Source organism: Adiantum capillus-veneris, chromosome 7 (assembly GCF_014529385.1).
Source record: "Adiantum capillus-veneris isolate H3 chromosome 7, ASM1452938v2, whole genome shotgun sequence".
NCBI lineage: Eukaryota > Viridiplantae > Streptophyta > Polypodiopsida > Polypodiales > Pteridaceae > Adiantum > Adiantum capillus-veneris.
Genome location: NC_140937.1, coordinates 156,109,371 through 156,121,822, shown reverse-complemented (window position 1 = coordinate 156,121,822; position 12,452 = coordinate 156,109,371). Strand labels below are relative to the sequence as shown.

At 40.3% G+C, this 12,452-nt stretch overlaps 2 protein-coding genes across 2 annotated transcripts in view; one reads left to right on the top strand and one right to left on the bottom strand.

Moving 5' to 3' along the window:
- The window catches only part of LOC147454884 (AP-5 complex subunit beta-like protein), a 75,233-nt gene extending 72,376 nt beyond the window's left edge, over nucleotides 1-2,857 (bottom strand). The window contains exons 1-2 of the mRNA XM_086516702.1: nucleotides 1,146-2,857; nucleotides 620-1,056 (exon numbers count right to left, since the gene is read on the bottom strand). Of these exons, the coding sequence (XP_086372828.1) occupies nucleotides 620-1,056; nucleotides 1,146-2,642 (1,934 nt within the window). The 5' untranslated portion in view covers nucleotides 2,643-2,857. The remainder of the gene's footprint in view (nucleotides 1-619; nucleotides 1,057-1,145) is intronic.
- An 8,056-nt stretch (nucleotides 2,858-10,913) lies between these two features.
- LOC147454883 (uncharacterized) lies at nucleotides 10,914-11,797 on the top strand. Its single transcript, XM_086517444.1, has 2 exons — nucleotides 10,914-11,155; nucleotides 11,512-11,797. Exons 1-2 carry the CDS (start codon nucleotides 10,914-10,916, stop codon nucleotides 11,795-11,797), a joined length of 528 nt encoding a protein of 175 aa, XP_086373570.1.
- The last annotated feature ends 655 nt before the right edge of the window (nucleotides 11,798-12,452 follow it).

Here is a 12,452-nt window from a genome sequence, read left to right as displayed (position 1 = left end):
CTCTTATTTTCTTCGACAATGGAGCCAAGGCCAACTTCATTTCACTAGAGAGGGTGGCTCAACTACGAGTGAAGCCTAAGGATTAGGGCCACATATGGACAAATTCTAGCAGCACTAAGGAATGAGGTTGCAGTGACATCCTTGATAGGCAAGCTTCATCACGCTGTTGGGTAGGACTTCCATATAATGCCACTTGAGGGGCGTCTTTGGCATGCTACAAAGCTAGGGCAAGGGTAAGGATCTAGTCTTAGATGTGAAACTTTAGGGCAAGTCAGTCCCTCTTGTATCATCTTCGGCAGTTCCAAGTTAATGAAATTAAGTCCTTTTGCTTTCCCGATCATTGTCAAACCATTTAGAGATATGAGGATTCAAATTTGTTAAAGTCTCAACTTTCTTACGTCTTATGGGGACTGTTTCTCAGAGGATCTACATGGCGAATTGCGCCCAGAGCGGCGAAAGGATCACACCACTGATTCGATGCAGGGGAGTAAAATAGGGCACACAACTCTCAGGGATCAAAGATTGAAAGCCTTAAAAAGATAACACAGTAAAAATATAAAATGATAATAAACTAAAAAGTTTGGAGTTATTGACAAAATCCCTGAGTAAACAAACTTACCTTGCACTATCCTGAATTTCAAAGTCTGGAAAGTGAAAGACAAGGAAGGCGAGTAGATGGCTGAGAGGGTGAAATACTCTAGAACTGTAATGATGCACTATTATGGTTCTACAAATCAGTAACACCTGACTTCCGCGAACCCATAAACTCTGATTCTCAGTGCCTACAGCTGCAGCTTGATTTCTAGCATATTCACTGATAAGATCAACAATATCTCCGGGTGGTATGCTGCCATTTTCTGCAATGCGCTCCAAAATTGGGAAATAAGCAGGCAAGTGCTTATCGGGGGTCACCTGGTGCAGTAAATCCTTATTAAAAATCTGAAGCAAGTGTTCTCCCAGCCTCTTGTGTGAGTCACATAGAAGGAACCTGTCCACAAGCATCAAAAGGCAAGGAACTAGCCTTCGAAACTGCAAAGAAAGCGATATAAGACGTGCCTGTAAAAATCAACCCCCATTGTATTAAATTTAAACCTTCTGTTGTGGTTTCAAAAGACTTATGATTGAATGAGCATAGGTCAAGTCACCTCTAATGTCTTAAATAATGCTGATCGAAAAGGCTCCACATCATCATCTGGCTCAGATTGAGAGTGCATGACATCCACAGTGAAGAACCTGTGCATCATCCGAAACATAAGGCGAGTCTCTGAACTCCATGATGGCAGCCAACGGAAAGCAGACAAACAAACAGATCCATCCTTGAAAAGCTTGCTAGCAGCTTCTGCTTTCTGAAGAGGGGGTGCATTGGACATGCCACTTTGTTGTTGCGTAACAATCTCTGTCCCCATTGATTGCACACAAGCTGCACAGTGGGCCAAGGTATCCAGCTTTAAGGCTTTGAGAGAAAGAGGATCATAAATCAGTGGGTACATGCTTGGAGCCATCATTGCCAAGTATGGTTTTCTATCTTTGCTCAAAAGAAGCCTCTCTAGTCCAAGCAACCAATGGACAGCCAGCAAACGAATCACAGACGGTTGTTGCGGATCATTGCAAAGAAGATTGAGACGCTTGAAGATAGCACCTTCTTCACCCTTAAATGAGTCCATGAAATGAAAGTATATCATCAGCACAACCTGGCAAAGAAGAGGATTGTATGTGTAGATAAAACTGTATAGCTGCAGCTTAAGAATGGAACCTTGGAGTTCCAAAGCCGCTGCGATGTCAATGAGGCTAGACACAAACTCTAACATTCCACTTGATGTGAGAAGCTGGGGACGTTCCAACAACAAGCCAACCACTCTTCTGAATTCTTTTAGAACGCCAGAAGTAAGCTCTCTCGAAGGGACAGAAAGGGCTTCCTCCCCAGGGTCAGATGTAACCAGGAAAGATGGAACAGAGAATGGTGTCAAAGGCGCCGATGTTGAAAGGAACGAGCTTGCTCCTCCAGATCTGGATCCTGGGGTTGTGTACATGTAGCATGCAAGATTGTGCAAAGTGGTGGTGAGAAGAAGAGTGTAGCTTTGTGCCACATGTGTCCTCTCACTCTGAAAGAGGAACAGAATATGGCCAGCACATGCATGAAGGAGGCAAGGGTACGCCTTCTCGAGCTCGCGTAAACATTCACAAGCAGTGCCACGTGCTTGCCGGTCTAACCCATGATTGGGCCTGTTGATGACACCAAGGAGAACCTCAACGAGCACCTGAAGGTGATGCAAGGCTATGTGTAAGCCATCGAGAACCACCATGGCAACAGTGGCCGTGGTCATCATCTGCTCTTTAAGGAGGCTTGAAGCATTTAGGTTGTCAAGGGGGCTCTCCAGCACAGTACGAAGAGCCTCCACAACGCTGCCAAGGGCTTCTTCAGCATCATCATCACCTATGAGAACATCAATGTTCTCTTCAATGAAAGCGAGCAGCTGCGGCTTGAAGGGGTAGTCCTTCTTGGCAACAATGTAGAGGGCTTGCTCGAGGATGGCGAGGCCTGGGCACTGCGACAGCCATTTGCTACGATTCCGACCTTTGAAATCGTAGAAGATCTGTTCCCAATCTTGCAGGGAGAGCTGCCATCCCGCCGCTCTTTCCATCTCCTTATCAAAGCTACAGCCCTGCTGCTTCTTGACTGCGTGACGTTTGTTCACTCGCCATCATCATCGTAGCTTCCTGCTCATGAACATATCGTTCATGTTATTCAACACATCATTAGATACTCTTGTGCTTTACCTACCTGGGTAACCTGGGACTTGGAAGCATTACAGCGATCTGGCTCTCAAAATGCATCCACTTGGCAGCTGGCTATAGGATGCCGATGCAACATAGTGGGAAGTTCGATAATGGGAGCGCAAAGAAACGGTGAAAGGTTTGAGGAAGTAAGTTATTTGTGTAAATTCCCTAAACACAAGATTTTAGATCGTTAGGGAGGAAAAAATCTTAAAGCTACTTTTGGCTGTCTCACTTGCAGCGAGGGTCTCCCAACCCTGACACACGACTACGTTGAATGGCTCCAGCTCATCGGGTGGGGGCCCTTTAGGAGAACAGTTTGGGGTTTGGCTTCAATTTTACATGAGGGCCCGGCATGCACTTGATCAAGCTATATACTAAAGGGGGCGCGAATGGCGTGGGGGCAAGATTGTGTCCGGGAAAGGGGCACCCAGCTACTTTCTCCCTTCTAGGCTGTGTTGAGAGATGCTGCAAAGAGCCGATTTTTGAAACCCTCCGGCCTGGCGGCAGCCCGCTTCAGTTCGAAGTCGGATCGTCTGCCTATTTGTGCTTCGTAGGGAGGAGATCTTGGCAAGGTGGCTTGGTGGTGGCAGGACTTGTCATGCTTGGTGGCACTGCGTTTTTCTCCGATGGGGTGGGCTTCCCTTTCAGCCTATGGCCTCGTGATGTCGTTCTCCGGCATTGGTGGGCTCCTTCGTCGGTGCTTGGCTCTCCATCAAAAGCTTGGATTGGTGATGGTGTTTGAGTCTGATGGTCCTCTGCAAGGTGATGGAGGTTGAAGCCTCCCCCCTGTTGTTGCGGCAATATTGTCTTCTTCTCTCGCCTTGATATGTTATTGGTATGCTCTTATGTATTTATGGTGTATTCCGTTCTCTTGAGGGGGATTTCCACTGGGTGTGGCAGATCTGATGGGTTCTTTGGTAACCTCGGGATGGTTTTTTTTTTTTTTTTTGAGGCTTGTACCGCTCCGGATGGTTATTATGTACTCCTCGATATCGTTCTTGGTGGATCTTTGGTTGTACAGTGTTTGGTATGTTGAGGTTGTGACTACGGTCTACTTTGTTGTGGAAAGGTCTTCTTGATACCCTAGCTCGTCTGTGAGCATGGCTCTTACTTGTAATTTTTTGTTGGTTATGCTTAATACTATACCACTCACGTATTGTGAGTTTTGCACACAAAAAAAAGAAGGAAGTAAGTTATTTGTTGTTCGAATTTGTTCTAAGGTGGAGATACGGAGTGCGTTCTTTTGGATCAAATGTTCTTAGAATTATAAGAAAGTCATGAGAGCACTGCAGAGGTCCACGAGAGGACAATAGAGAGAGAGAGAGAGAGAGAGAGAGAGAGAGAGAGAGAGAGAGAGAGAGAGAGAGAGAGAGAGGGGAAGGGGGGGGGGGGGGGGGGGGGGGGGGGGGGGAGCCTGCACTACATTCGTTCCCTCATCCTCGTGAAAGGAGCCAAGCGAGAGAGAGAGAGAGAGAGAGAGAGAGAGAGAGAGAGAGAGAGAGAGAGCAAGTGGCCGTCGATGTTCGCGAAGAGGCAAAGAGAGAGAAGGGGCCACGACATTCTTCCAGATGGAGTCTGCTCGTTCTCACTTTTCTATCACCACACGAGAGAGAGAGAGAGAGAGAGAGAGAGAGAGAGAGAGAGAGAGAGAGAATTTCCACAAGGTATCTCGATTTTCTTGTTTTTTATTGTGATGCACACATAATGGTTGTCCTAACAAGCAATTAGATAACAATGTGTTTGCTTGACTACTCCAATGTTTTCATGGCTATGACAAGTCTCATGGCTACAGATTTAGCAAACAAATTGCCGTACCTTTTCACATCTAATGAAATTACATTTTTGTAAAGTCCTTAAATGAAAAAACTTTTTATAAATAAAAATATTAGAAAACAAATATTTAATTAATACTCCACATCGTGGATCAAACTCTTATGGATAAACTCTTTATTTTTTTGCTTTCTAAAGCCTTTTTCTAGCAAACATAAATGCAGCTTTGACAAATAAAATTTGAAAGGACATGATGTCTTTTTCTTCAAGACTTTTAAAGTTTCTTGAGGGACACACTTCTCACAACTAGAATTGAACTACCTTCATCCATATGGATGCTAAGGCCTTTAGGAGGCAAAAAAGTGTGACAACAATCAACTATTTAGTTTACAATATATTACAAAAGCATAGAAAATAAGGTTTGACACAATACTCAAAGTCTCAATGCCCCTCTTTAAAGAGAGGTACACAAATGGTGAAATGCCCCTCTTTAAAGAGAGGTACACAAATGTCACCAGCCTCTCACAAATGTTTAAAAATAATAATTTAAAATAAAGTTTATTATCATTAACTTGCCATGTGGCATTAATCGATAAGCTTTTTCCAATGGTCCACATTTGCACCAAGGACTACTTATGTAATCCAAAGAGCTACACAAGAAAGGGTAAATTAAGTTTTCCATTTGTTTGTTATTTTCAGGCATCTATAGATGTGGTTATTAGAACTTTGGCTTTGAGATCATTGAGTTAATCCATAGTGTAGGGTGGTCTAACCAAACAACTACTGGATGCGCAAATACAATTGAAACTACTACCGTAACAATTTTGACCTTCATGAGCTAGGTCTCACGATAAGAATCTTCATGGAGAGTTTGGGCTCTGTGCTATCAAAAACCTTGGGTTGTAACACATTTTACAAATATTGATGACAAGTGATCAATCTAAACTATGTCCTCATTGTAGATAGGCCCGACCTAGTGCTCCACATTTTGAAGGTCACATTTTCAAATCACGTTCCTCCATGCCCAAAGAAAAGGAGCCTAGTAGCATTTTGAAGTTTCACCACATAACAAACGATGTACTTATTATTGGAGTTTCAACCAGTACTTTAAAGGATTAAGACCAACATCATTCTCTAATCACCTAGAAGGAGCTTCACAATTAGGTGACATTGGCTAGTGTCTTCCATAAAGGTCGTCTAGCCATGAGCATCTTGATTTAAAAGCCAAATTGAATGTATAGTGGAGTTGGACATAACCACAAACTTAATGCAAATTATTTCTCAACTCCCTACTTCATCTAGCCCATCCAATATACTAAGCAACAAGCACACATTTTAACTTGAGCAAGTAAACTATGTCCTTAAGAAATGGAGACCTTCCAAACATTTGTTCAATTTAATCTAACTTGGTAGGGCTCCCAATCTCTAAGAATAAAAATTCTTGCAAAACATCTCAAATGCATAAGTGAAAGGTAAGTCTAGCTTGAGCGAGTAAACTATGTTCTTAAGAAATGGAGACCTTCATAACATTTGTTGAATTTAATCTAACTCAGTAAGGTCCCCAATCTCAATCTGTAAAAGTAACAAGTGAAAGGATCACGATGGCTTTCTAAAACAATACGAAAGTAATAAAATCTTTAGGTTAAGTTTAAGAAGAATTATATAAGGTGAAGCACTATTCGAGTATGTCTCTTTTATTAAGCGATCAAGTGTCTTCCTCGGAAAGGAAGCAAACCAAATATACTAGTAAATTTTTTGAAATTTGTAGGATTTTTGAGCTAAGTTTTGACATCATTGCACCGATTTTTTTTCTCTTTATCATGGTTTGCTCATTAATATATATATATATATATATATATATATATATAACTAATTAATATATATATGTATGTATGTATGTGTATGTATGTAATATAGAACTTACTAGAATTGAGATGAAATAAAATTATCCATTTAATACTTTAAAACCAAAATAACATTTAAGGTAAGTCTCAATCATCACTGAAAACATTGAAAGTATCCTAACGTAACACATCTCTAAGGCTTCTTTTAGAAAGCCAAAAAAGATAGTTTGTTGCCATGTATCACTAATCAACAAGCTTTTTTAACCAATGGTCCACAATTGCACCCAAAATGTAACCCTTTTACAATGGCCTTATGGAGTCCCAAAAAAAACAATGTGAAAGTTCATTATGGTTTACATAAGGCTATATGAGAGAAAACAAATAAAATTTAAATAACATTTAAGGTAAGTCTCATTTTTTTATGTTCTTCTAGTCGGTACTCACTACTCGCTACTCGCAAATGGCTTATATATTATGGAAGAGACCCAATGATAAGGTAAATGGTGCACATAGCACATTAGTATTTCGAAACAAAATAAAACAAAAAGGAAGTAAAATAAAAAGACACATTAAAAATCAAAACAAAAGAATATTTTAATGCTTTCAAATAAACATAGAAAATAATTAAACAATTTAGTAAAGTGATTTTTTTTAAAAATCCTCAAATGAGAGAATCGTTTATCAATACCTCAGTGTTTGAGAAAGATGTGTCTAAGCTTAGGCTTAAGCCGATTGAAAATCGAGATTAGCTAGTTGCAAAGGATGGCAAAGGAGAGAAAACCCGATAAAATATACTAGAAAATAGTTTGAATTTTTTTCAAATTAAAAATTTTATACTAGTATTTCCATTTTGTATTTGTATAAGGAGAAAACTTGCCACTTAGACAAAAAAGACTTTCTCGATGACTGCATCATAAGATCAAACTCCTATGATATTTGTTTAATGTCTTGATCTCTAAAGTCATTTTCAAGCATGCAGAGAAAGTAAATGCTACCTTGGAGAATAGCTTTCTATTCAAAAGTTTTAGCTTTCTATTCAAAAGACTTGTCTCTTAAAGAAGGTGATGTAAACAAACAAAAAGGACAACAAAATTATTTTACAAAGACCCTTGCTATGTGGCGCTCATCTAACCAAAGAATCCAATGACCTGAGTCTTGCAACAACTTTACACAATGAACCCTATGGTTTTCCTCAGGCCAAAAAACATGTGTGTGTGTGTGTGTGCGTGTAAAATTTATTAAAATTATGTAAGGTGAAACTTCACTTTAGCATTCTAAAACAATAGAATGCAAGAAAGTAAAGACAAGATGTGAAATGAAAAGTAAGTCTCCATCAAAGTCCCCCTAACCCAACCCAACACTAAGGGTTTCTTTTAGAAAACCAAAAATTCTTGTAAAACATTTCAAATGCATAAGTGAAAGGTAAGTCAAAGAAATGAAAAACCTCATGGAATTTGGAAAGTAAAAGGATGTTTCATGTCCATATAAAGAGAGGTGTTCTACTTTAAAGTGTGCATTGATATATTTTTGGCTTTTTAAAAGAAACCTTAGTGTTGTGTTGGGTTCGGAAGACTTTCATTGTTTTTCAGTGCCATGCCATGATGGAGACTTACCTTTCATTTCACATCCTGATATGTCTTTACTTTTCTTGCATTGTATTGTTTTAGAATGCTAAAGTGAAGCTTCACCTTGCATAATTTTATTAGATTTTACACACACACACACACATGTTTTCTTTGCATTCTATTGTTTTAAAATGCTAAAGTGAAGCTTCACCTTGCATAATTCTAATAAATTTTGTACACACATACATATATTGATTAGTTTCTTTTTATTTCACCTTTCATTTCACAACTTCACATGGCTTTACATTTCTTGCATTCTATAGCTTGATTCGAGTCAGTGTTAACGTTTCCAAAAGTCTCTTTTATTAAGTGGCTGCTGGTGGTCGAGTTTCCTCCTCACAAAGAAGAAAACTGAAAATACTAGCAAAAATTTTAAGATTTTGCAAAATTTTTGAACGACTTTCTCACATGTTTCATCAGTTTTTCTTTCGTTTACCATGGTTTGTAGCTAGCTAGTCTCGATTTTCAATCGGCTCAAGACTAAGCTGAGGTAATCCTTTCCCAAACACTGATACCAATTTAATTCAACTAACAATTTTATCACTTTGTTAGTGTTTTTGAAAGTCGTCATGACCCTTTCACTTGTTAATATAGATATAATATATGTACTAATCTAACAAGTCAATAAATCAGTATCTCACTTTGATAGATAGTGACTCTTTTGCACAAGTTTTGCAGCATCTCTATGGCCTTCCCCTAACCAAAGATCGAAAAGAATCTATACTAACTTCTAAGCCATGAAATGAAAGACATCTCTTGGACAAAAAATTGGAAAGAATCTATAGTGAGTCATGAAATGAAAGGACCACTAGTAGCAAAGAAATTTTGAACCCTTCATTCTTTCACATGCAAAAGTCAAGTGTATTCTTTTTTTGGCCTTGTAAAAGAAGCCTTAGAGTAGTGTCTAGGGGTTAGGCATGCTTTCAATGTTTTCAGCGATGATTGAGACTTGCCTTAAATATTATTTCAGTTTTAAAATTTTAAAAAGTAAATGGATCCTTTCGTTTCACTCTTCATTTCACCATCTTAATGTGCTTGACTTTTCTTGCATATTATTGTTTTAGAATGTTAAAGTGAAGCTTTACCTTGCATAATTCTACTCATCTCTACACACACTCATACACACACACAATGTTAAAGTGAAGCTTCACCTTGCATAATTCTAGTAATTGTTTTAGAAAGCCACTGTGACCCTTTCACTTGTTTTTTTCTTATTTATCTTTCCTCTAGACTTTTCTTTCTTTTAGAGCTTCTTTGCACTATGCACTATGTAGGTAGGTAGTGAATTTATTTCTTTTGAAGCCATTAGGTATACCTTTGCAAAACTCACTATTGTGAGTTTTAAAAAAAAACAAGAAGGAAAAAAGTGATAATATCATGAGGCTTGCCTAGTAATAATGATCCAAATTAATGCTTTACAATAATGTAGTACATGAGAGAGAGAGAGAGAGAGAGAGGAGAAGCAAAAGTTTTTTATGTTGCAAGGGGAGAGAGAGATGTGGAGAGTCAACCTTTTAAAAAATAGCATCAATAGTGTAACTGTTTAATTCTTAACCGTGATGAGGCTATGGAATCGAGTTCTAAAAGATTTGGATTGAAGCCCTTAAAAACAGGTACTGGAGTCAACACACATATCCCACTCCTTTGCCTTGCCTTTCAAAGTTGTTTGTAGTTAAAGAGATTATACACATGTCCGCACACATCCTATTATTTTCACACAAAGACAAAGAAACCCTTGCATTCTCATTTTAGTGTACATATATCTAATGATGATAAACTATATAAATCTTGTTCAGAACCTCATTCCTTAAAACGACTAATGTTTTTACTCATATTTCTTGTGAAGCCCCCCATTTTGTATGAAATTCTCTTAAAATTATATTGCAACTTCTCCCCCTTCTTCTCCTCTCTCTCTCTCTCTCTCTCTCTCTCTCTCTCTCTCTCTCTCTCTCTCCACAATGCCCCTCTCCTCCTTTAGGAAAGTGTAGTGACAAAAGCAAGCATTGTGATGGGTGTATACATTAGCACAATAAGATGGGATCATAGTCGTTAGTTACTTATGTTGCTCAACCAACCGACACCATACAGTACTACCAAACAAGGGTGTTCAACTTGGCCAATTATCATTCTTTGCCTCTGAAGGCATGTAGTGGTTTCAAGGAACCTTCAAACTTTTTAGAAGAAAAGGGATTCTCTCTCTTCTCGTACCATTTCTAAATTGCCTCAAAATTTCACATAACCTAGCCAAAGATCAAGACATTCTATAAAGCTCACAATATATCAAATGACCACAGTTCTCTATTTGTATCCATTACACATGAAGCCCAGCCTGGTGGTGGTGAAGAGCTGCGGACTCTCTCTCTCTCTCTCTCTCTCTCTCTCTCTCTCTCTCTCTCTCTCTCTCTCTCTCTCTCTTGATGGCAAAAGTACATCACATTGAGCAAGTCTATAAACAACTATTAATAGAGCAACATCTCACTTTAAAACGATGCAAAAAAATACCAGTCTTTGACCTCCCAAAGGTCCTTCATGGTGCCTTCAACATTCAAAACTCCATTTTATCGCAACTAGCTTTATGAATAGTCCTACCTGAGCAAATTCCTACGCCCGGGTTTTGAAATGGGAAAAGACACGTCTACATTACAGACGTAAAAAGCAACAGTCATGTTCCCAACAAACTCCCTTGGAGGGCCTACCTCTAAAAGAAGTTGAAATAAGATTGACTTTCAAAATTAATGCAGGATAATCAAGCCTCAAGCTGTACATTGCCATGCTTCTTCGAAACACTTTGCAGACAGTTTTAGAAAAGCTCATCCTAGATAAAATCATGATGGCTGTCACACAATCATGATGGCCGTCAACACTTGGCCATCACAACTACACCCATCTTCTTTACATGAACCGCATCCTTGAAACTGGAGCTTTTGCCAATGACCACGACACACAATCACGTCATCGCACCAAGGCCAGGGGGTTGAGATGGGGCTCCAAGGAGACTGGCCCGGTGACCTTCAAGCTCAGCCAGCTATGCTTCACGATCCATCTCAATAACAAGGGCAACCACGAGAATGAGGAAGGTAGTACTGGCAATCCAAGTAGCTTTGCCCGTGCTCCACATAAGCTTCTTGCTAAAGCGGGGTGTGTTAGAAGCAGCACGTTTGCTCTCATGGAAAACCTCTGATTGTCGAACGGTGTTTTCGACTCTGGATAGCACCCCTTCGTTTCCTATTGCTGCTGATGTGTTCAACTTCCTTCGATTTCCATTGCGCTACTCTTCCTGGCTCCCGCCATGGCCTTGACCTCCGGTTTGCAAATTAAAATAAGTGTGTGTGTGTGTGTGTGTGTGTGTGTGTGTGTGTGTGTGTGTGTGTGTGTGTGTGTGTGTACAGGAGGCGAGGGAGGAAGAAGGCAAAGATTGGGTGCCTTGGCTTGGGCTTGCAGAGCACGGGCAAAGGATGAGTTGTTAGGGGTGGGGACTGACGTTGCTGCAATAGGAGCAACCAGGGGTTGGGGCCACGGGTGCATGCAAAAAAACTGGGGCTTCCAATTGGTGAGCTGGCTGGTGGAATTGTGCCTTCTGAAGTTGTTGCACGGACTGTTGATCCCCGCATGTCACAAGCTAGGTGGCAGGGAAGGGATGGCCACCTTAGCACTGACCATGTATGGTGGGACATCATTGATAAAGCTGTTGCTGCATCAAGGAAGCCCATAGCTTGCAAGAATTGCATTTTCTCAAGGGCATGGAGAGGCAGAAGAGGGCGCAACACTCTTCAAAGCTAAGCTGAGCTGTCTTGCCGTCTGCGTCCAATAGGTGCATGAGTTTGTCAAGCGGGCTATGGCTAGATGACGTTCACAGCCATGGCGAGGAGGCGGAGATATAGCTTTTCCCATCAGTGCCTCCTGCGTTCACAGCCATGGCGAGTAGGCGGAGCTATGCAAGTGCCCACTTGGACACGCAGGTGCAGATTCCATGCAGTTCTCTCTCTCTCTCTCTCTCTCTCTCTCTCTCTCTCTCTCTCTCTCTCTCTCTCTCTCTCTCTGAGCTGGCCTGTGAAGTTTGAATGCCTTGGGCGTGGGGCATGTGGCCTCCACTACCTTTATTGGGTTGGTGTCTCAGAGGCTTGTCTTTTTAATATTTTTGTAATACTTATTTGATGAAGCGACCTCATCAAGGATTCAAGGGATCTTTCCTATCTTGATCTACCAACTAAATTTTATGTTTGTGTAGGAAAACCTTAAAACTCTTTTTGCTATTTTTAGCTCCAAACCACAATGTTTCATCATTTTCACGACAAGCTTCTAAAACAATGAGTGTCCACTAACTTATCTACAAATCAAATCTAATGAGTGTGTGGCAACCAACCAATCAAAAAATTCTACATTTTTTTAAAACAACCTCTCCTTTTTCACTAAGAAAAAGGGAACACATCACTAT